The 23,527-nt window shown below is 45.4% G+C and overlaps 1 protein-coding gene across 3 annotated transcripts in view; it reads left to right on the forward strand.

Moving 5' to 3' along the window:
• ypel2a (yippee-like 2a) overlaps window positions 1–21,392 on the forward strand; it is a 35,957-nt gene extending 14,565 nt beyond the window's left edge. For all 3 annotated transcript variants that reach the window (XM_055657679.1, XM_055657678.1, XM_055657680.1), the window contains 3 exons: window positions 13,864–13,907; window positions 14,386–14,494; window positions 18,116–21,392. In XM_055657679.1, the coding sequence (XP_055513654.1) occupies window positions 13,864–13,907; window positions 14,386–14,494; window positions 18,116–18,205 (243 nt within the window). In that variant the 3' untranslated portion in view covers window positions 18,206–21,392. The remainder of the gene's footprint in view (window positions 1–13,863; window positions 13,908–14,385; window positions 14,495–18,115) is intronic.
• The last annotated feature ends 2,135 nt before the right edge of the window (window positions 21,393–23,527 follow it).

The raw sequence follows: 23,527 nt of genomic DNA on the forward strand, positions 1-23,527 counted from the left end.
TTCAGTATTACAACACAAACTCTGTTTGCCACAGTGGCTGCAAATAATCTTCCTAACCCAAAATACAGGGCTCACAATAGAACTCTTGTTTCTGTCACGTTCTGTGCCTGCTACAGTGGTTGATCAGATTTTGCTAGCTTAATATGCTTCTGAAAGAAAATAAATGTGCATGGGTATCCAGTGTGCTGAAGCTTTTGACTCCTGATCTCTGATCCTATTAATAACTCGGTGAGAGCAGAGGGCTAACTTTCTGAATGTGCTTTAATCAAAAAATAGAGGGTGGGGGAGGGGGGGAGCAGTGCTAAAATGATGCATATTCTTCTTTTTTAATTTGTTTTCAATTAAAGCCCAGCACTGTTCCTCTAATCTCTTGTATGCCTGCGTTTGGCTCTTTGGTCACTCCTGGCTGGAGTCTGAGTATAGTCAGTTCCATGGGTATTGTGGTTTCAGCACTGACCTCGGTAAAGTTGAGGTCATGACTCTGAACGGTAAGTTCCAGAATTGAAACTGGATTTTAAAAACTATCGACCAGGGAAGAAACTGCTATGGCAGCTATATATTTTGTGCTGATAACTTCACACATAGGAATAAAAAGTGTATAAATCTGCTGGGCATTTTAATGTCCCTTCAGAGCCAGCCAAAGCTGTGCAGGTACTTTCAAAGTGTAGTGAGTGTGGGAAACACAGCTGCCAGTTTGTGCACAGCAAACAGCAACGTGATAATGACTCCATACACTGTGGCAGTTGATTGAAGAATAAATATTGGCCCAGGAAGAACTACCTTGGGTTTTTTTGAACTGTTTGTTTTCTTTCACTTAAGGGATGTGCATGTTGCTGGCACTGACATCATGTATTACCTGTCCCCCTACTTGCTCTCACGAAGCCAGTGGCGAGCTGCCTCCCTGAACTGTTGCAGCCTGCAGTGCAGTTAGATAGGGAGTTGCAGTGCCATGGAAATACACTTTCAGATTTGTGGAGTATGTGACCAGGAGGGGAATCTGCAGGGGGTGGGGTCTGCTGTCCTTGTACCCTTTGATAAAGGTCGCCAGATATGGGAGGTGCCCCTGGAACGGCCTGATGGTACACAGTGTAGCTGATGGAGGCTGGATGTTGGGAGGGCTGCTTTGTCTTGAATGGTGTCTGTTTTCATGCTGTTATGGGATCATTGCCTTGGGAGAGGCAACAGGACCCTTGGATTTAACATCTTGCTGAACCCCCTGGCGTTACAGAACTACCTGCATTGCACTTTATTTAATTTCAAAAACAAATCTTATTGATAAGAACTAGATACAAGAAAGGCAAAACAGTACATGGATTTGTCTAGTCCATACACTCAACCTACCATCAAGTTAATGCATTCTATCAACAAAACCACAATGCCGCTAATGTGACCTCTTTGAACATTAGCCCTTGCAAACACTTATAGGGTGTGTTATACAGGATCCAATTACACTAGTGGCAGGATCTTAGATTGGGGTCCTTTCCCACAAAGCCTTTGTGTTGGTTACACAAGCCCCAGTGCTTATCTGAACATGTACACCAACAGCCTGGACTGTGTCGGTTTGTGGCATTCATTTATGGACATCTTGTTATACTGGAATAGCAACAAGGTTCGAGCAGACCAAAGAGTATCTTTCACCAAGTTGATGCTCTTCCTGCAGTACTTCATCTTTCTCTTTGTGTGTGGCTCTGGGAACAGCCGTAGATCCGAGAGTCCTCTGCAAAAGGAGCTTAGCAAAGATATCAAAACCCTTGCATCTGTTTCCATCCCACCGTTGCAAATGCACAGTCCATTGCCTCTGTCTCAAGAACAGAGTGTGTTGGGAGTGAGACTCTGACCATGCAGGAATAATCTGACAAGGAAGGCCCCTCTTACTGCCAGCCTTGGTTCTAGTTGGTGAGTTCTGCTGAATGATTTTGAAATGAGCTTGAAAAACCATCCCATGGAATCTATCGTGCCCTTCTGCAGGATGTTTCCTGATCACAGAGCAGTGCAACAGTGGACATCTTTGACCACTAGCAGAAGTTTTAGGATGAGGATAGAACCTGAACTCTGGTCCTTCACCTCAGAGTGTGTTTGTAAATTGACTGAAGGGCTAGTTGGGTCAAGTTGACCCAGGAGGACGGTGTGGGAACCAAAGAGGATGCCTTCTCAGGAGAGTGATGGGGGATAAAATTGGTAAAGTGGTTCATGGAGCTGAATGTCAGATCCTTTATAGGGAAGCTCTTTCATCATTGGTGGGCAACCAGGAGACCAACAGATGGTAGAGCTGCTGCCTCATGGCACCAGAGACCTGGGTTCGAGTGCAGTGTGGAATTTGCACCTCTCTGTGACTATGGGTTTTCTCCCACGTCGCAAAGACTTGTGTTTTTATAGATTAATTGGCCTCTGTAAAATTGCCCCTAATGTGCACGGAGTGGATGATAAGTGAGATAGCATAAACTAATGTGACTGGTTGTGTAGGAAGGAACTGCAGATGTTGGTTTAAACCAAAGATAGGCACAAAAAGCTGGAGTAACTCAATGGGTCTGACAGCAGCACTGGAGAAAGGTAATAGGTGACTTTTCAGGTGGAGACTGAAGAAAGGTCTCAACCTAAAACATCACCTCTTCCTTTTCCCCAGTGATGCCGTCTGACCCACTGAGTTACTCTAGCTTTTTGTGTTTAAGAAAGATCTACAGATGCTGGAAACATCGAAGGTAGACAAAAATGCTGCAGAAACTCAGCGGGTGAGGCAGCATCTATAGAGAGAAAGAATAGACGATGTTTCGGGTTGAGACCCTTCTTCAGACTGATGTCGGGGTGGGGCGGGAAAAAGAAAGGAAGAAGTCTCCGCCTCTTCCTTTCTTTTTCCCGTGCCTCCCCCCGACATCAGTCTGAAGAAGGGTCTCGACCTGAAACGTCGCCTATTCCTTCTCTTTATAGATGCTGCCTTGCCCACTGAGTTTCTCCAGCAGTTTTGTCTATCATAGCTGTTTGTGCCTATCTTTAGTATGAATGGGTGATCAATTGTCAATGTGGAGTTGGTGTGCTAAAGGGCCTGTTTCTATGCTGTATTTCTTAACTTAATTCTGAAATTACTTCTGAAATTAATTTTGTAAATGTGGCTACTCAATTTGTCTTTAGGATTTTTTTTTTTCCTTTTGGGGAAGTGGAACTTTTACTTCTGGGAATAGCAGAAGCAGCTAACTGTCTCCTGAGATTCTTTCCCCTGAAGGCTTCTGGAATTCTTATCCTAAACTTCTTGCTCCCCTTCGCCTTTAAAACCTAACTCTACGAAGCTCCTGATGCTCTTGATTGGTGATGGTTCACAGTCTAGCTGCTCCTGCAGTGTTTCTGCTCCAAGGCTCCCACTCCTACCCCTTCTCACTCCATAATTCTGCCAACTTCTGTCTCATCTTTGTGTTTTTCCAGCTGTGGGTGATGGAATTGCTGCCACTGTCTAGTGAGAGGCCAGGAGACTTGTGTGGTAGCTCAATTGGATGAAGTCTTTCGAAAACCCAACCTTTTTTTCCCCCCTCTAGACATGAGGCTGTAGATGCTATAATACTGAGCAAAATAAAAAACTGCTGGAGGAACTCTGTGGGTCTGCCAGGATTGGACTCTTAGACCCCCCCCAATCTGAAATGTGGTCTGGCCATTTTCCCTCTGGACCTGCGCTACGTTCCCCCAGTAGTTGGTGTGTGTGTGTTTATTTTGCTGGGTATTTTTGTCTGCTGTATCTCTGAAGCTCAGTGCCTTTGTTCAGCTGAGCATGGATGAGTGTCTCTGTCTCTTTAAGAAAAGGATTGTGAGGACTGATTAATACTGACATATCCCAATTGGATCCACAGAGCTAATGAGGGAGACATGACTGCTATTAGACGTGTTCTGAAAACTATTATGCCCACCTGATTTATCGTGGACTGACGATATTCTCCAGCAATAGTTCTGTGTAAATCCCATTTAGATTTTTTTTAAATATAGTTGGCAGTGAAGTGAACAGACCTGCTTTTGCAGCTGTATGCAAATCTCTTGTACAGTAACTACCGCTTATCATGAAAATGCCAGCATGACCTGGATTTCTGGCGTCTTGGTTAAGCCAGACCCCACCCCATGCAAGGCTCCCCTCCCCGGGGCTGATGCCACTTTTTATTTCCCTCGTCTTGGGGGGGGGGGGTTGTGGTTGCAGTTGCAACATCTCTGATAGGGCAGCACTCCCTCAGTACTAGTATCAGTGTAGGTTATGCAGAAATGCCTGGGGTGGGACTGACTCACGGCCTGGTAAGGCAGACAAGAACACCACCTGACCAAGGCTAAGATGGACAAGGTCCCATGGAAGTATTTGAAGTGTAGGATTATTGTTCTGGCAAATTGTTATTGCTTCACTACACAAAAGGCTTTGCTCATTATCGCTTGGTTGAGGATGGGGACTTGCTGTGTGCAAATTGGCCGCTGTATTTGTTACATTATCATGGTGATCACTTCAGAAGTACAGCAGTGGCTGTACGTTGCTGTGATAGCGATGTGATTGCTATTGATGAGTGCAAGGTCTTTGCTTTTTACTCTGATTCTCTGTCCACCATTTGCAGCAATACCAATCTCTCCCATTGGTTTGTAAGGGGAGGTCATAATATCCCTGAGGGTATGAGGGGGTACGTTTTTACAGAATGGTTTATATTTGGTACATACTGGCAGGAGGTGATGGAATCGGGTTTAAGATACTTTCAAACGGATAGTAAAATGGGCAAAGCATTGAAGGATATAGCCCTCTTCCAGGATTACTTTAGTTTAGACGTACAGCATGGAAACAGGCGCCTGCGCCCACCGAAACCACACTGACCTGTTCACACTAGTTCTATATTATTCCACTTTCGCATCCTCTCCCTGCACCCTTGGGGTAATTTACAGAGAACAATTAACCTACAAACCTGCAATTCTTGGGGATGTGGGAGGAAACCAGAACACATGGAGGAAACCCATGTGGTCACAGGGAAAACATGCAAACTCCACACTGACAGCTTCCGAGGTCAGTATCAAATCTGGCGCTGTGTGCCATAGTTCTAGATGGGCAAAAAGGTTGGCATGGAAGTGGTGGGCTGAAGGGCCTGTTTATGTGCTGTGCAACTGTCTTGGGGAACAAAGGTGAGGTTTTTAAATCCTGAATGGTCGAGCTCACTAACGAGTGGGTACAACATGTTCAGCCCATAGGTCCCTCCAAATATTAACTTTGAGCTGGTATTGACGCCGTTGTCCTGATCTAATTGCAAGTAGCAATTTTGTCTTGGCTGATTGTAATCCGATTTTAAAACCTATACTTGTAACTTTATAAAGTCACTTTAACCAGTCGATTAGATATCAGTGCCGTGATTGTTTACATAACTCCATACTCGCAATGTGATGGGCTCTTATGTTTTGATTTTTTCTGATAAACATAAATAGTCAAAAGGCAATTCACTCAAATGTTTTAATCATTAAAGGAGCTGGATTTCTGTGACGTGTTACTGGTTGTGATTCAGCTGATAAAAATGCTGCCCTATCTTGTACTAAGCCTCAGCCAAACATGGGCCAGACTCCCAAACTGAATGTGGATATTCACTGACACGTACACCTGGTGCTTACAGGGCACCGATTGAATTGCAAAGGTCCTGAGGTAATTTTTTGGTGAATTATCAATGGGCTGATGCTTGTTATCTCATGAACATTAGTCAAGTGAACCCATGACTGAGTTTGCCTGTGATGCAACCAGTGGTGGAACAGCCAACTAGATAGTTCAGGTTCTTTAGGGTGTTGCCTTTGCCTGTAATCCATGTGTAAAGTGAGGTTATAATCTTGTAGGCTTGAGACAGGGGTTCAGATGCTCTGAGGAGGTGCTGCCTGCTTGAATTAATGCTTTCCCAGCTGAGTGACGCGTAGCCCACTTCAGAATGCACTTGAATAAGAAACTACTCTGCTTAAGAATGTGTCTGAGAAGGACCTCTGTGAGACCTTGGTCTCTGTCAGTGTGATGGATGCTGGCCACGGAGCTTCCTGGCCTAATGGTGCTGATCCCATTGCAATCAACAGATGCTACACTTTCACGCTGGAGTTTGGTTTGGGGAGGAGTGAAGACTCTGTTCTCCTGATTGTGATCAGAGAACGAATGCCTGTGATGTCTCTTGTGGTGCAATGGCCAGCCGGATGTTACAGAGTAGATTTGGTAGATGCTGAGTGCCTGTGAAACCAGACTCCTCAGGTGACATTATAGATGTGAATATTGTCCCTTCAGTTAATGGGCAGCACAGTGGTGCAGCGGTAGAGCTGCTGCCTCAGCGCCAGAGACACGGGTTTGAACCAGACTTTGGGTGCTGGCTGTGGAGTTTGTATCTTTTCTGAAGCATGGGTTTTCAATGCATGCTCGTGTTTCGTGTCATATTCCAAAGGTGTGCGGGTTTGTAAGTTAATTGTCTTCTATAAATTGCCCCTAGTGTGTAGGATGCAAAAGTGGAGCAACATAGAACTAGTGAACGGGTGATCGATGGTTGGCGTGGGCTGAAGAGCCTGCTTCCACACTATCTCTAAACTAAACTATAGTGGGTGAGGTGAAACCAAGAAGCTGATGTGTCCTCCAAGACATGGAGTCCCATGTTTGAAGAAGGGTCTCGACTCGCAACGTCACCCATTCCTTCTCTCCAGAGATGCTGCCTGTCCCGCTGGGTTACTCCAGCATTTTGTGCCACCTTTTCAATAATGGGTGAAAAGGGCTTGTGTACTTTCATCAAAATAAACTTCCTTCATTTCCACCTAATTCTGCCCAGCACCTTAACTCCGACCCGTCTGCCAGTGAAATCCAATCTGCGTGTCCTGCCAACAGTTTCGTCCAGGATTTTGAAACTTTGAAAAGAAAAATTTCTGCTTCAGTTTGACAATATTTGGCTCGGTGATTTGACTCTGATCCAAGATCTCAACCTCAAAATTGAAAATACTGCAGAGGCTGGAAATTTGCAAATGCAAACATAAACTGTTGGAATCCTCTTGTCAGGTTGTATCTGATCTAAGATCATCAACCTCGACAATCAATGCTGTTTTTCGCTCTACAGCTGCTACCAGACCTGAGAATTTCCTGCAGTTTCTGTTTGTATTCCAGAATATTGACGCTCTGGCCTTCATTCCATCTGCAGGGTATTTCTTTAAAAACAAGCTGACAATAACATCAACACGATGTATTTACGTAGCACTGTGCTGAGTAAGGACCTGAGGCAGTTTGCAGGAGCGTTCCGTTTGACCCCAAGCTACTGCATCGGAAAGGATACGTGATCAAAGGGATGACAGCATCTTTAAGGAGGTGGGCAGAGAGGATTAGGGGGGAGATTGCAGAGGATGGAACCTTGGCAGCTGAAAAGGCAGCCACTGCTGATGGAGGGATTAACAAAGAAAGCTTCCTGCAATGCTTGCTGACAGATGGCGCAGTTGCTGTGGCTTAACCCAATAATGACAGGAGAGAGGAGAGGTCTGGATTGGCAAAGTGTTATGAACTAGATTATGCTGCCTATAGTAAATTCATTGGCAACTTTCAAATTGCATTTAAAGGGTGGAACAGTGGCACAGCTGGTAGAATTGCTACCTCAAAGGGCCAGAGAACCGGGTTCGTTTATGACCCTTGGTGCTCTCTAAGTGGGGGTTGCACATTTTCTCAGTGAATGTGTGGTTTTCCTCCAGGTTCTCCGATTTCCTCACACATCCCAAAGATATGCAGGGTTTTAGGCTAATTTGGCTCTTTAAATTGACCTTTGTGTGTAGGGGATGGATGAGAAGGTGGGATAACATAGAACTAGTGTGAATGGGTGATCGATGGCCAGCAGTGGGTTGAAGGGCCTGTTGCCATGCTTTTTCTTTCAGTTGAAAAAAACCTCAAGTTCTCTTTCAGAGCTGATGGACTGAATAGGTTCAGTTGATGGTACACTGGAAGATTTCTACTGGGGGAGGTGTTTTGCTGTGGATTTATTGGATGACTGCAGTCCAGATAGGACGAGGGTCTGAAACTCACGGGTTCATGAGTGTTTAAGGGTGGAGGCAGGGCAGAGGTTCTTCAGGTTAACCCTTCAACTATTCAGATTCAGATTCAATTTTAATTGTCATTGTCAGTGTACAGTACATCCCCAGCAGATTAGAACCCACAAAGTCTACATCTCTACTGCCTTCTCCCCCCCCCCCCGATACACTGCCATGATGCATGGCTGGCATCTACCACATGCCCTTGGGATGGTGGTGGGATTGCCAGCTCGTGGTGACAGCTCAAAGTCTGTGATAGGACTCTACACCAGCAATGAAATCGCTCTGTGAAGTTTGACTACAACATCCCTCGCCTGCAACCTTCTTGCTTGGTGATTCTGTGACCATTAGAAAACCATCCCCCTGGATGACTCTCAGCATTGAGCATTAAAGGCCACTCTGGGGCCAATTTGCTTGAAGAAGCTGAGATCCCCAATGATGGGGTTAGGGTAAGCTTCCCATGGCCATCACACCACCTCTGACTCCCAGTCCCAGCCTTTGTATCTTAAAACTAATCAATGACTTTACTTTTATTACTGTTGGTGAGATGTTGCCTGGTGGTCATTTGTTTCAGGGACCGCACCAAGTTCACTTCTCTGGGTGTGAAACATTTGGGCTTTTCTTTGTGAAAGGACAGTGGAATTACATATTCTCTGTCAGTTAGTTCTCACCAAATCGACTGTGTGTTGGTCCAGTTGTTACCTGAGTGGACAGGTGCTCTGTCATGTGTCACAGACAGGGAGTGCACAAGGTTGGTGTTTCCTTTTGGTTCCCTTTTTATTTGGAGCCTGTGACCTGGGTAATGGCAGAACGGAAACAACTGAGTTGGCAAGCAATATTTTACCACTGGAGGGAGACTGTTGTGTTCTGCATGTGACTGATCTTTCAAGTACCCACTGTCTCCCTCAGTCCAGCCACACTAGCCCATCACAGCTGCGCACAGTGTGTCCAATTAGTTGATGCCAAGATTTGGTGTCTTTGGTATGCCAATTGTACAATGGCTCTGGACTTTAGGTGAGATGAGGAGTGTCCTTGTCTTCCAGTCAACGAGGCAGGGCCTTTCCTTTCTTGTCTTGCCTTGAGATCCCACCTACTGTTATTGTTCCAACTGTCTCCTCTCCCACATCATGCGTTTGGCCTAAGCATCACTCCCATCCCTTCCACCCGACCATTCCGTCAGTCACTCCTTTTGAAGGTTCACATGAGTCATTGAGTGGTGGGGAATAGTAGAGATTTTTTGTGCATTCCCAGAGAACCTCTGAGTTCGGTCGGAAGAAGCCTTATGGAATGCAGTAAATCTCTTTGTTTTCACCCTCTCCTAACATGTCATGCCAAAGATGCTGTAGATGCAGGAAATGGTCACTGCCCGCAAGTCTGTGCCATCATGACTTAAGACTAGCTCCTACCTCATTGTTCTGCATCTTGTCCATCCCTACTCTCAGAAGGAAAGGAGAGGTGGAGAGAACCGATCGATTATTTTCAATTGTCACATAATCTGTGGGTGATTTATACTTTGAGAGACATGGCAAGCAGGAGTTCTGGGGAGGTTTTGTTCTTGATATCCCACAAGGTAAGAATGATCTGAAACCCACAGCTGCTACCCATAGTGTAGGCAGTCTGGAGGCTGACAAAACGTTTGGTAATGAATTTAATAGAATTGTAGCGCAGGAGCAGTGTTTGTCTGTGTTTGAGCTCCAGGGGTAGGGCAGTGGGAGGTTTGGAAATGCCTTGTTTGCAAAGATGCTGTGGGATGTGGTCCACACGTTGATTCAAAAACAATAATGGACCTGGCTTCTTGAAATCTGAGTGAAAAACTCGTTGCAGTCATGGGAGGCTTGTTGAAAGGTCGTCATCTTTTGTGCTGATTGTATTTAAATAATGTTAGTGGCATTTCAGGAAGTTATTTGGTGCTCTCAATTTTCTCAATTCATGTGCTGTCTCATACAGCCATCTATTATGCACCAAAGCGCCATTGAAATCATTCCATTGGGATGTATCATGGCTCAGTCTGTCCCAAACTGTAAGAAATTGTGGTTGCATTCCAGTCCATTATGTAGCCTTTTCCATCAATATCATGTCAGGTCCTCTCCCCCCCCCCCCCCCCCCCCCCCCCCCCCCCCCCCCCCCCCCCCCCCCCCCCCAACACCCACCTACTTGCCATCAACTTCATCCATACTTCATGCTGTCTCAGGAAATCAGCCAAGGATCTGTTTCCTTTTTCACTACTTGTTGTGCTGGTATAGTTCGATTGCAGTTTTGCAATGTGTGATCTGCCTGAATCACATGCAAAACAGGTTTTTGACTATGTCTTTGTGCACAATAAACAAAAACAAAATTCATACTAACTTTCCCTGTAACCAATTCTCCCCACAAAGCCTACAAGATTGTGACTAAATGTGGTTAATTGGCTGATAGAGGCAAGTACAAAGGTGGGCTGATGGGCCTGTTTCTGTCCTGTGCCACTCTGACTCCTATCCATTTTGCCATCCACACTGCATTGGGGACAGAGTACAGAGGCTAATTAATCAAGAGTCAATAGTTTTTAATTGTCATGTGTTTTGACAATGGAACAATGACACTTTTACTTGCAGCAGCACAACAGGCCTGTAAATGCAATACACACTGATAATGCATAACACCAACAAAACAAAATATCCACACTACTAACGCAAACAAGTTCGTCCTTGGTGCAACCAAAGAGAGTCCATAGAAGTTCATAGTTGAGGTTTATGTTGTGTTCAAGAGCCTGATAGTTGTTGGGAACAAGCTATTGTTAAACCTGGCAGTCACGGTTTTCAACCTCCTGTACCACCTTCCTGATGGTAATCTACCCACTTGGGATTTTTGGGTTATGGGGATAAAACTGGTGTACCTGGGGGAATCCCACATAGTCGCATACAGATATAGGCAGCACCGGATGTCAGTATGGAACCAGGTTGCTGGAGTTTAGAGGCAGCAGCTCTATAGCTGCACCATTATGTTCTGTCATTGAGGTAAGTTTCCATTGGTCTTGGTAAGCTCGGCTTGCACCATGTACCTGGAGACAAAGCTGGAGCTCATCCAGAGGTAGAGTCAGGAACTGGCTCTGCTCTTCTCTGCAGGGCTCTGCACTGCCAGTCTGAGCCAGAGCAGCAAGTTGGCAGTGAACGGAGAAGCTGTTAGCGTTTCTGGAAAAAACAGCCAACATTCTGTGTCACCGCATAGAGCAAAGGAGGACTGGCCCACTTTGAAGCTTGGTTTTCTGGCCTGAATTTCCAGTTAAATGATTTGTGCTCAGTTATTAATTCCAAAAGGAAAGTTTCTGAATCCTAAGAATTTAAAACAAAAGGCTGCTTTTGAATCAACGGCACAGACTAGCATTTACATAACACCAGTAAAACACCCTAAGGCAACAACATAAAACATAACAAAGGCCTATTACCAAAGGTTGGATTAAAGTTGCAGGTTTTAAGGAGTCTTAAAAGGGAAAAGGGAATTCCTGCAGCTGAAGGCATTGTTGCTCATGGGGGAGGGTGAACATAAAGTGAGGTACATGGATACGGCAGCATTTTCTATGGATGGAGGGGATTATAGTGGTGGAGGGAGAAGACAGCACATTTGAAAACAAGGTTGAGAATTGTAAAATCTGCACAGCATGTTGGTGTTGTGCAACATATGGAAGTGAGGGAATAGCCTGGGTGCAGGAGGTTGATGCTGTGGCAGTGCCTTGGTCGCAGAGAAACTCTTATGCAATTGGAGTAGAGCTTTTTTTCCTTGAGAGACCGACGAGGAACATGGAACAGTCCAGCATTGGAACAGGCCCTTTGGCCCACAATATGCATGCCAACTATGTGAAACTAATCGCTGCACGAGATCCATATCCTTCCTTTCCCTGCATATCCATGTGCCTATCCAAAAGCTTCTTCAAGACCACTATCATATCTGCCTCCAGTACCACCCCAGTCAGTGCGTTCCAGGCATTTATACTCTCTTGACCTGCACATCTCCTTTAAACTTTGCCACTCTCATCTTGAAGGTATGCCCTCTTGTCTTTGACATTTCCACACCGAGGAAAAAGGTTCTGACTGTCTATCCTCTCTATGTATCTCATTATTTTATATACATCTGTCAGGTCTCCTTCAACTTCTGACATTCCAGGGAAAACAACCCAAGTTTGCCCAAGCTCTTATAGGTAATACTCCCTAATACAGGCAGCATTCTAGTTGATCTTTTGCACCTTCCTAAGCCCCCACATCCTTTTTGTAATGAATTGATCACTCATTACACACTACACACAAGGGACTGAACAGGGCGGGTCTTTCATATTTGTCTACCCATTACCTCTCTACAGGACAAACAGGAGTAGTAGAGTAGCCAGTCAGGAAGTTTTTGTGGACAGTGGATGGGCTATTTGTGGAATTCATTGCCACGGAAGGCTGTGGAGGCCAAGTCAATGGATATTTTTAAGGCAGAGATTGAAAGATTCTTGATTAGTATCGGTGTCGGGGGTTATGGGGAGAAGGCAGGAGAATGGGATTAGGAGAGAGAGATAGATCAGACATGATAGAATGGTGGCGTAGACTTGACGGGCCGAATGGCCTAATTCTATCACTTATTTGGGACCGTGATGCCAAACTTTCAGTTGCTTATTAGAATAGGTAAGGCATTAAAAGGGTTAATTATTCCATTTACAAGTTAGAACAGGTCTGTGGTGCAGGTGCTCCTCCATTTAACTTCATCTACCTCGCTCACCATGTCCCGCTTCCCCCTTTAAAAGAATCAATGTTATTCGCCTCTTTTTCCCTGAGGAAACAAGTTCCACATGGAGCAGTTATCCAATATTTTCCTTCCCCGCCTTCTTTAAACAGTTCCTTGTGTGAGCAAAGCAGTCCATGCATTCTATGTAAACAGCAGCAGTGCTGGTGGCATTTGCCCATGTAACAAGCAGGATAGTGTGAGGATCTATTGGGTTGAAAAAGTCCTGCTTGCCCGTCTCTTAATAGTCAATGAGGTACTGAGTTTTCTTAAGTAATGTATGTGAATGGGTTGTATCATAATTCCTCAAACTGTAGCATTTATTAAGGATACAGATCTCCCTTTCTTTCCTTGTTAGTTTCCTCCTTTTGGTGTTTTGAGCTCAGAAAGCAGACAGCTGGGAGGAGAACTAGCTAATGCTTCCTGTACTTTAGCACTGAACATAGAACAGTACAGCACACGAACAGGCCCCTCAGCCCACAAAGTCTGAGCCAAACATGATGCCAAGATAAACTAATCTCATCTGCCTGCACACAATCCAAATTCCTCCATTCCCTGCATATCTATCTGCCTGCCTAAAAGCCTCTTAAATGCCACGATCATTTTTGGCTCCACCACTACCCCCGGCAGCACGTTGCAGGAACCACCACAAAGAAAGCTTGCCCCGCACGCCTCCTTTTAAACGTTGTCCCTTCACCTTAAAGCAATGACCTGTAGTCTTTGACATTTCCACCCTGGGATAAAGGTTCAGATAAGAAGATTTTGTGAAGGATTTTGTTCATCACAAGCCTCTGCCACATTGTGGTTGCAGTATAGTTATCCAGACACACTTCACTCTGGTTTTCTCTCCCCACTGGTCTATTTTAAACATTCTTCCAAGTCTACTGCCAAGGTTCATTTCTAAATCATCAGCCGCACCACAAAGACCTTGCTGTTAATTTTGTTGCTGTTTGTGGAAGCTTGCTGTGCACAAGTCATCTCTATATTTAATTGAAGACATGATTGGCTGTTAAGGTATTGGTGACATTTGCTGGATCAATGCTCTCTGATGGATTTGTTGGTCTCCTTTGTCTTTGAAAGGTTTTTCAATGATTTTTGTTTTCCCATTTCTTTTTACAGTCTTTTCAAGGGAGTCAAGGCCGAGCTTACCTGTTCAATTCAGTGTGAGTATCACAGGAATGAACCTGCAGCACTAAGCTTCCAGCTGGAAAAAAACGATACTCCTGCATGCCACACCTCAAATTTCCCTGGTTCATGTCGCCCCTTAAAATAATGTAGAAATTGAAGCAGGAGGAGGCTATTCTGCCCTTTGTGTTTGTTCCACCATTCATTCGATCTTAGCTAATCTTTTACTTTATTACTTTCCTGCATGAAAGATTCATTGGTTAAGAAGATCAAACCTGTACATAATATCCTATATATGCTCTCACCTGGACTCTGTGTAATTGAAACAAAACCTCTTTATTCAACTGCTCTTGCAATGAAGGCCAACATATAATTTGCCTTCTAAATCACTGTACCTCCATACATGTACAGTGATTTGGGTAAAACACCAACATTTCTCTCATCTTTTATATATTTAATTTCTACATTGTGCACTGACTGATGTTAACCCTGCTGTTTGCTCTTGTCTCCTTACAGAGTTAATGTGGGTTGCGGACCAGCAGAGGAGCGTGTGTTACTCACAGGCCTGCATGCGGTGGCGGACATTTACTGTGAAAACTGCAAAACCACACTGGGCTGGAAATATGTGAGTTGCTGTGTGTCCTTTATCGCTTCATTGAAGTGCCTTTTGACACTTTGTCTGCATTCTGGGTATTGTACAAAAGCAAATCGTCCACCTTCCTACTGTGGACAGTATATTGGACATTTTACACACGTCCTCGCTTGACAAACTGACATAGACCTGAACCACAAACAAGGTTCCCAAGGAGACATGGGAACTGTAGATGCTGGAATCTTGAGTACTGGAGGAACTTGGCAGATCAGGCAACATTTGTGGAGGGATTAGACAGGGGTGGGGACCTTTCTACACACTGAAGTAAGAAGCTTATGGTATGCTTGTTTTCATTGGACAGGGCATTGAGCATAAGAGTCAGGAAGGCATGAGGCAGTTTTGTAGGACTTTGGTTAGACCACATTTGGAGTATTATGTGTAATTCTGGTCATCTCATTGTAGCAAGGATGTGAAGGCTTTGGAATTGGTGCAGACAAGGTTTACCAGAATGATGCATGGATTAGGGGGTATTGGCTACTGAGAGAGGTTGGACAAACTTGAATTGTTTTCTCTGGACCCTAAAGACGAGGAGAGATCTGAAAGAAGTATATAAAATTGGATAGGGTAGACATTGAGAACCTTTGTCCCAGGATGGAAATATCCAATATTAGAGGGTATAGCTTTAAGGTAAGAGGGGTAAAGTTTAAAAGAATTATGTGGGGCAAGCTTTTTTAACACAGTGTGGTGATGGAGCTAGTTATGGTAATGATATTTAAGAGACTATTGGAAAAGCACATGAATATGTATGCAGGGCATGGAAGGATATGGATTATGTGCAGGCAGCTATGAGTTGGTTTTGGCATCATGTTCTTCACATACGTTGTGAGCCGAAGGGCTTCTTACTGTGCTGCGCTGTTCTATGTTCTGGGACAGTGATCAATTGCGATCGTGGTTGTCAGGTTATCATTGTGTAGTGATCATATAATGAAGACATTAGTGTTATTGTTTCCCAATGTTAGTGGGTTAGCTTGCGAAATGGTAGGAAACATCTATCCAGACACTAACATTCCAGTGTTGAACATGGGAATGATCAAAGCCCAACAGCTCTCTTAATACAATACAATACAAATTTATTATCATTTGAGCCCCAGTGAGACTCAAACGAAATGTTGTTTCCACAGCCATACAAACAAAGACACTGTCTTACAGACATACACATAAGTAAATTCACACAAACATCCATCACAGTGAAGCCACTGTGATGGAAGGCAAGTCTTTTCTCTCCCCTGTTCTCCGTGTCTCTCCCGATGTCCAAGCAGGCTGATGAGTCCCACGGCCATTTTAGGCATCGCGGGGCGATTTACGGCCCCGCTCCCGGTCTGAAAGTCCAAGGTTGGAACCCCCACGGGCGATGGTGAGTCCCACGGCCATGAAGGGGTGATGTTCGTCCCGCTCCGGGTCTTCCAACCCCGTGACACCGGCTGGAGAAGTCGCGTTGCTATGTTCTGGGAAACGGTCTCTCTCTCTCTCCTCCCAGACAGTCCCGATGTCGCGGTCCACCGACCTGCGGCTGCGGCTGCGTTGCTGGAGCCTCCGAGCCCCAGGAGTCAGTCGCAGCAGCGAGTCACCGCCGCTCCCCACGCTCCGAGGCCGGCCACCCCCGACGATGGTGAGTCCGCAGATCCGCAGCTCCGCAGCTCCGCAGTCTCCGCGAGCCCCAAGCCCCCGGTCGTTCAGGGGGCCGCTCCACGCTGTTTAGGCCCCAACGACAGCCAAGACCCGACAGGGAAAAAGTCGGGTCTCCCGGACAGGGAAGAGATTTAAAACAGTTTCCCCCCCCCCCCCCCCGCCCCCCACATTTACACATTTAAAAATACAAAGCCCAACAGCAAACACTACATTAACTAGACAAAAAATCAAAAAAAGACAGACAGGCTGTAGGGGCCGCTGCAACGGATGAGTCGCGCCGCCAAGATAATATGAAACTCATAAACAATGAAGATGTTGGAAATTTGAATTTAAAGCAGTAAACACTGAGAAGGTTAGGCAGAGTTAATATTTTGGGTCACAGTCCCTTCGTCAGTAGTTCGCGGTTTGAATCTCTAAAAATAAATAGATCCCACATGTGTTCAAATGCCTCCATGACCACTTCCTTCCCTATCTTCGTAAATAGCTCCTGTTCTTTAATCCTCTTAGATCTCTAATCTTCAAATCTGATTTCCTTTGGATCTCTCTTCCCGGTTTCATTTACTCTAACGTTGGCTGTTGCACATTCAGCTGCCAGGAATTTACTTGGCTCTCTAAGGCACTCCATTTACAAGGCCCAAGACGGATAGTGTGATGGAATATTCTCCCATTGCTTGGTTGGGTGCAAATCCAAAGTACTCAAGCTCAACAACATCTGTTAGATTGGCACCCCAGCCACTATTCTGCATTCTCCATATCCCCATACACTGTGACTCATATGTTTACCATGGGTATAATGTGATATGGTTACTTGAATATACTCTTGTGAAAGCACCTTCCAAAGCCAAAAACTCTACTGGCTAGAAGGACAAACGTAGCAGGCACATGAAAAGCCAACCAGTTGCAGGATTACCTTTGAGGGCAACACTTCGGTGTTGGCTGCTGGTAGTGCAGCCATTCCACTGTTCCAGCAAGCTGGATTCAATTCTGACTCCCAGTGCTGTCTGTGTGGAGTTCACCTTATCCTTGGACTGCATGGATTTTCCTTGGGCAATCTAGCTTCCCAGCCCATATCTCAAAGACACGCTGGTTGTTGGGTTAATTGACTGCTGTAGCGTGATCCTTGTGTCAGTGGTCGGATGGAGAATGGCAGATGAGAGTGTGTTAAAGAATTAGTTACAGAGAAATAAGTGGGGTAATGGGATTGAGTGAAAGAGCTGGCGTGGATTTGGTAGGTTGAATGGTCTCCTATGGAATATAACATGAACTTTATCCTGACTTGGAAATATACTGTCATACCTGAAACAAAAACATACAAATGGTGGGTCAGGCAGCATCTGAGGACGGAAAGGTCAGATCACATTTCAGTTCAGTACCCTTCTTGAGACTGAAGCAGGGTCTATTTCCTCTAGATAGCGGTCTGACCCTCTGAGTTCTTCCAGCCATTTGCATGTTTTTGCTCAAGATTCCAAGACCTGATGTTTCTTGTGTGTCTACTGTCATTCCATTGTGGGTGTAAGTCTTGGAACTCCCTACTCAGTAACACTTTGGAAATATGGTTATTAGATGGACAGCATTGGTTAAAATGGTAGCTTATTATCACTTTGATTGAAAGATATCAGCATGGAAACAAACTCCAGCCCACCGAGTCCACATCAACCACACTAAGGGACAAATAAAGGATCTAATCTAAAAATCTAAGAACATTATCCTACTTCCTCATTCACTCCTTAGAAATTAGGAGCAATTTGCTGAGGCCAATTAACCTACAAACCTGCAATGTAGGAAATGTAGATGTAGGAGAAAAGCATTGTTGGTGTCAAGTGAATATAAACACATTTTTGCCTGTCAAGGCTGATGTGAACTCTGCTGTATTTTGTCTGACTATTCCTGTAATGTTTTGCTCCCTGAAAGGCTACTGACACAAGCTGTTGTTGCTACCACTAAACTATTCTTGTTTGTTTACAGGAACACGCCTTTGAGAGCAGCCAGAAGTACAAGGAAGGGAAGTACATTATAGAACTTGCTCACATGATCAAGGACAATGGCTGGGAGTGACGGAAGGTGATGCTGGAGCCGACTGCTGAGTTGTCAACTCTGAAGCAGGAGAAGTAGCTGAAGGCTTTGGTTGTACGTGTATGGGGGGAGCTGGGCTGCTCGACTCCACCTGCCACATGCCCGCCTCTGCGTTTTTCTCTCTCTCGTCATTATCCCCTCGTCTTTTCTGCTTCTCCTCCTTTGGCCGAAAGTCTCTGGTCTTCCCTCCACCGTAGCGCTGGCTGAGCGATCCCATCAAAGCTCGAGCGTTCCGCTTCCTGTTACGTTTTCCCCGATTTTAAGTTGAGAACCATTTTTAGTGATGATTGCCTGAGCGCAGCCCACACTGGGAAATGCAAGGAGGGGGAGGGAAGGGAGTTTGAGTGAAAGCAAGCGGAGAGTTCAGAGTCGAGGCCTTGTGCCTTGACAGCATCTGGAGCTTCAGTGTGTCCCATTCTGCTGATCCAACCCCAATGTAGGTTGGTTATTGGGAGTGCTCCTAATCCCCACCCCAGCTCCCAAGTGTGGTGCACACTGCGGGAGATGCCTGCCCCTCCCAGAAAGAATGAAGTTGGTGCCCAAATGGCTTGAACCAAAGCATATCCTACCACCCCTGTTCCTCTCACTCCAGACTTGTGGTAGTAATGCTGCATTTGATTGGACTGACAAACGGGAATGGGTTGGTTTGGGAGGGAGCAGAATGTCCACTTTCCCCATCCCACCCCCTAAGGATGGGTTGTCTTTGGACCAATGAGAGGAGATGCTGGTTACTCAAAGAGTGCTCTTTAATGGCATCGCCATCTGTCTGGCAACGGGCAAGTCAGAATGAAAGTAGCTAAAAATAAGCACTATGTGCTGCCTGATTTAAAGGGAAGATGCCACGATGTCTTCAGGGGAAGCCTCTGCCCCTGCATTGCCTCTTGGTAATTGTTTGTGTTTTTCCTTGCCCCCTCTCGACTGCCAACCTGTTCATTTGTCATCCGTTTGAGCTGTTGGTGCCTGTGTCTGGGGCGAGAGGCTGCCCATGGCTTATCCTCTTTCCAGCTCCTAATTGAGCCTTGAGGTCATCTTCACAAATGCTTTGATTTCTGGAGGGAGGGAGTGCCTTGGCACTCTGTAGTTGACCATGCCTCTGCTGTAGACAAAGAGAGGAAAATACCTCAAAATAAAAGGAGAATGATCCTTCCAACTGTGCAAGAGAATGGAAGTCAATGCAATGTCCAAACCCGAGATATCAGCTCTGACAAAATCTTAAATTCCAAAGGTATCAAACAGAGGGAGAAAATTAATCTCTCATTGAGTAGTGGGTACAAAACATTGGACCTGCTGTTATTTTCAATAATAGTCCACACTATTGGGATATTGGGAGAAAAGGCCATGTTAGAATAACGGAAATACCAGCATAACCACCACACACTACTTGGTCTGTTGCTGTTATTCCAAAGGGCCACTTGGATTCTTAGTATCCATAGTTTATGCTCAGTTTTGGGAGTTGGCCCTCAGTAGAGATACTTGGAATGAAAGGAGTTGCAGTCAGTATGGATGAAGCTGATACCAGAGTTCCGGATGTTAAGATTTGGACAGATTACATAGGCAGGGTTGTAGTCCTGGCATTGTAGATGATTTAAGGAGTGATTTAATTGAGATGATTTGGTAGGATTAGATAGGTTAAACCTCTACTCTACTGGAAGTTGGCCAGAGCAAAGAAGCACAAGCTTCACAATGGAGCCAGGAAGGTCAGGGGTATTCCTTGCACACGGGTGGAATCTGGACTCTCGCTCAAAAACCTGCTGAGGCTAGAGGTTTTCAAGGACTTTGGGGTTCATGGAACCAAGGCAGGTCGAAGGAGTTCAGCAGAACAAGCATGAGAGAATGGCTTCCTCCTGTATGTGTTTTTTCATAATGCAGGACTGATAATTGGTCCAAATGACATTTGTGTCAATACAGTTTTCTCCAGACTCCTTTAGGAATGAATGCGAGTTCCTTATCCTGTTGATAACATGTTCTGTTTTGTCAGTAATTTGACCAACAGGCAAGTATTGGGGAGTCATTTTCTCACATCTTGGGGGCCTCCCTCCATTAAGTAAGCTGCAGGTAATTTAATAGATCAGAAGGTCCCTCTAGTTGTTGATTCTTTGCACTAGACTGCAGCAGATCCTGGTTGCAGCAAAGTAAAAGTGGTGTCAACTGAGCAATTTGGTGTAGACAGAGCTTTGCTGGGCAACGCTGTGGTATCTTTGGCTGTGGCAGGGTGACTGACCTCTTAGCCTTCCTGTGTAGCTGGTCACAGCACCCATCCGTGTGTTGACCAAAGCACCTCAGATCATGCACGTTGAATGAACCCCAGAAAAAGTCTGGCCCATGAGAGGAAGTGTCACTGGACTGCAGTGAGTTTGGAACCAAATGGTACAAGGTTCCCCTCCCACCAAACTGGGTTGTGAACTGAAGTTCCAACCCACCCTTCATCTTGCCAAACCCGAGGTAGGTTTTGAGTGCCATTTCTCCTGTCAGCTGGGGAAACTTTGCGCCAGTGCAATGGCAAGTGTGCGAATTTTACACACTTGTCGTGGGGCACAACCAGTATCCTAGTGACAGCACGGGCGGGTATCAGGGCCTGCATGACACCATTGAAATCGTCGGCCAAATAGCCTCTTGTTTCCCAACCTAGGGGAGGGTCTAAAAGATGCTAAGACCCATATTCCAAAGACTAAACCCGAGCAAGTGTAGCCAATTAACTTGGTGATGTGGGTGTTTGCAGGGAGAGAGAAAGCAGAACTTTGCATAGCGTTTTAGTGGACATACTTAAAAATCTTGCGGCTGACTTGCCATGCCTGTCTTCTCTGCCACGCATGTAAAACCACATGTCCTGAGCAACCCCATGCAGCCTAAGTTGGGTGAGCCGCTGTCCAACCAGCAAGCACATTGGCCCATTTTTGTTTCCTTCTGGCCAACGTTGGCTTGTGATTGGACGCCGCCTTGTTCCTACCTTTTCCAACTCTGGCCCCCTTTGGCTGCCTGTGGCAGAAGCCGTCCCCTGATTGGCTGGAGGACATGCTCTCTCTGCTGAACCATCTCTTGTGTGATAAAGTGCTGTGCCCCTATTTAAACAAATTGCTAATATATATGCAGAACTTTCTTATATTGTGTACTCTTGTAAATATTCATATTTAAAAATGTTTTTATAATATATTCAGCAATGCCTGACCCATCCCTCGAGTTTTATTTCAAAGTAAGGTTTTTGCGTTAATTCTCATTTGTGGCTCTGGTGGGGTGCATGAAAAAAAAACTTGTGATCTCTGCTGTTTTCAGCAGTGAAGTCACCAACAGGCAAATGCCATTGGCCACGTGGCTTGGCCGAATCCCCATCTTGTAGTCAAGCGCAGGCTCTCTCATAGATGAACTGAGGCCCAGGCCAATTTCAATTTTAGAGGCCCACAAACCAAGATCAAGCAGAGGCCCCCTCAATTTTAGAGGTCCCCAAATTAAGATCCCTTTGAAGCAGACAGGCATGAGGCCCCTCATTGTCCCCCTCTGATAGGGCCTGGTCAAGCGTTGGAGTCTGGCTTCCGGGATCAAAAGAGTTGTTCTTGTTGAGCGAACCAGGTCAATCTGGAGCAGAGGTGTTCATATCAAGGATAGACGCAAAAAGCTGGAGCAACTAGGTGGGTCAGACAGAAAGGAATAGGTGATGTTTCGGGTCGAGACCCACACAAGGACCCTGCCATGGAGCTTCTGGTTGGAGCAGGGCACCAACATGAAGGGTGGGGTTTGACTGCACCTAGATTTACGGTCGTCCCCGCACAGAGTCTCTTCCAACGCTTCAGAGGAAGTGCCATCAGTCCTCTTTATCCCGTGCCTGCAGCACAAGTTGTGGGCAAGTGATCTGAAGTCTTCCCTCACCTCACCATGCCTAGCCAATCTACCCTTCGCAGAACATTCCAAGCTTTTTGCAGCCAGCGAGGCACTTTGTGCTGTAACTGTAGCAGAGAAGTAACAGCGTGCAGCAGGCTACCATAAACATCAATGGAACGGGGATAAAACATGGCAGGGCAGCAGGTAGAGCTGCTGCCTCACAAGGCTAGGGATCCGCGTTTGATCCTGGAGTTTGCGCTTTCACCATGTGACTCCGTGGGTTTCCTCGTCCTTATTTGTGGGTGAATTGGCATATTTAAAACATTCGTGATGTGCAATGAGCGGATGCGAAAGTGGGATAACGTAGAACTGGTGTAGAGATGGGTCGATGGTCGGCGTTGACTCGGTGGGACGAAGGGCTTGTTTTTACACTATCTCTAAACTGGTCCTAACAAGGTCCTAGTTTGACATCCCATCCGATAGATGGCACCTGCGGTGTTGCGGATGGCACTGTATTATCCGGAGGGCCTTGATTATTGACCTCTGACCCAGACAGACTGTTGTATCTCCCAGTCTCGAGTAGACCAGAACTGGGAGACTAAACCTGCTGTTTGTATTCTCTTTTGGCTGAAACTATTTTCTTTGGCACATTATCTTGGGGCTTTTGGTCACATCAAGTGTTATTCGCTGAATCGGGAACATTTATTTTTTGGCAACAGAACCAACATGCGCGCGGATTAAATAGGTGGGACCTCTGTCAAAAGACAGCGCCGAAATCCCTCCCGCAGGGCGGAAAACGCTGTGACAGCTCGCGCTGAGCTACTGAACCTATGCCAGTGCTTGGCACTGCCCAATTCATCCCATATCCCTTTGCCTTGCACTCCAACCTCCTCCCCCCCCCCTTTAAAAATATATTTAAATCCCTTTTGGCAATTCTGCTCCTACAATAAAATAAACCATCGTCACCAAATTTTCAATTGCATTTTTCCCATAATTTTGAATCCCCTCGATATAAATTAAAACAAGATTCCTTTGATGAATGAACTTTTATAAAATAATTTAGAATAGTATCAATCTCTTTGCAACCATCCCTCAGATAAACTAGTTCCTTAGTAGCCCATGATCCATGGAATATCTTTAAAAAAAAAATATATATATATATATATCTTTATAAATTTCTTCCAAAAAGTAAATTGATTTTATATATTTATAATAATAAACGCAAGAAGAAATTGATCTCTGCAAGGACAGTGTGTTTGAATCCCAGTGAATTATTTTAAACTCTGTCCAGAACACAGGGGAGAAGGTCTCTGCTCCTCTGCGTTCAGCTGTTTAACACAGAATGCGATTATTGTAAAGAGGTTAAAGCCATCGTCGTTTAGGCTGGGTATGGGGGATGGGCAGCGAAGAATACAAACGCTTTGTGGTATCTCCCCCCACCCTGGCGATCTGTTTCCTTTCCTCAGCATTTGACTCCAGTGTATTTCCCAG

This window comes from Leucoraja erinacea, chromosome 28 (assembly GCF_028641065.1).
Source record: "Leucoraja erinacea ecotype New England chromosome 28, Leri_hhj_1, whole genome shotgun sequence".
NCBI lineage: Eukaryota > Metazoa > Chordata > Chondrichthyes > Rajiformes > Rajidae > Leucoraja > Leucoraja erinaceus.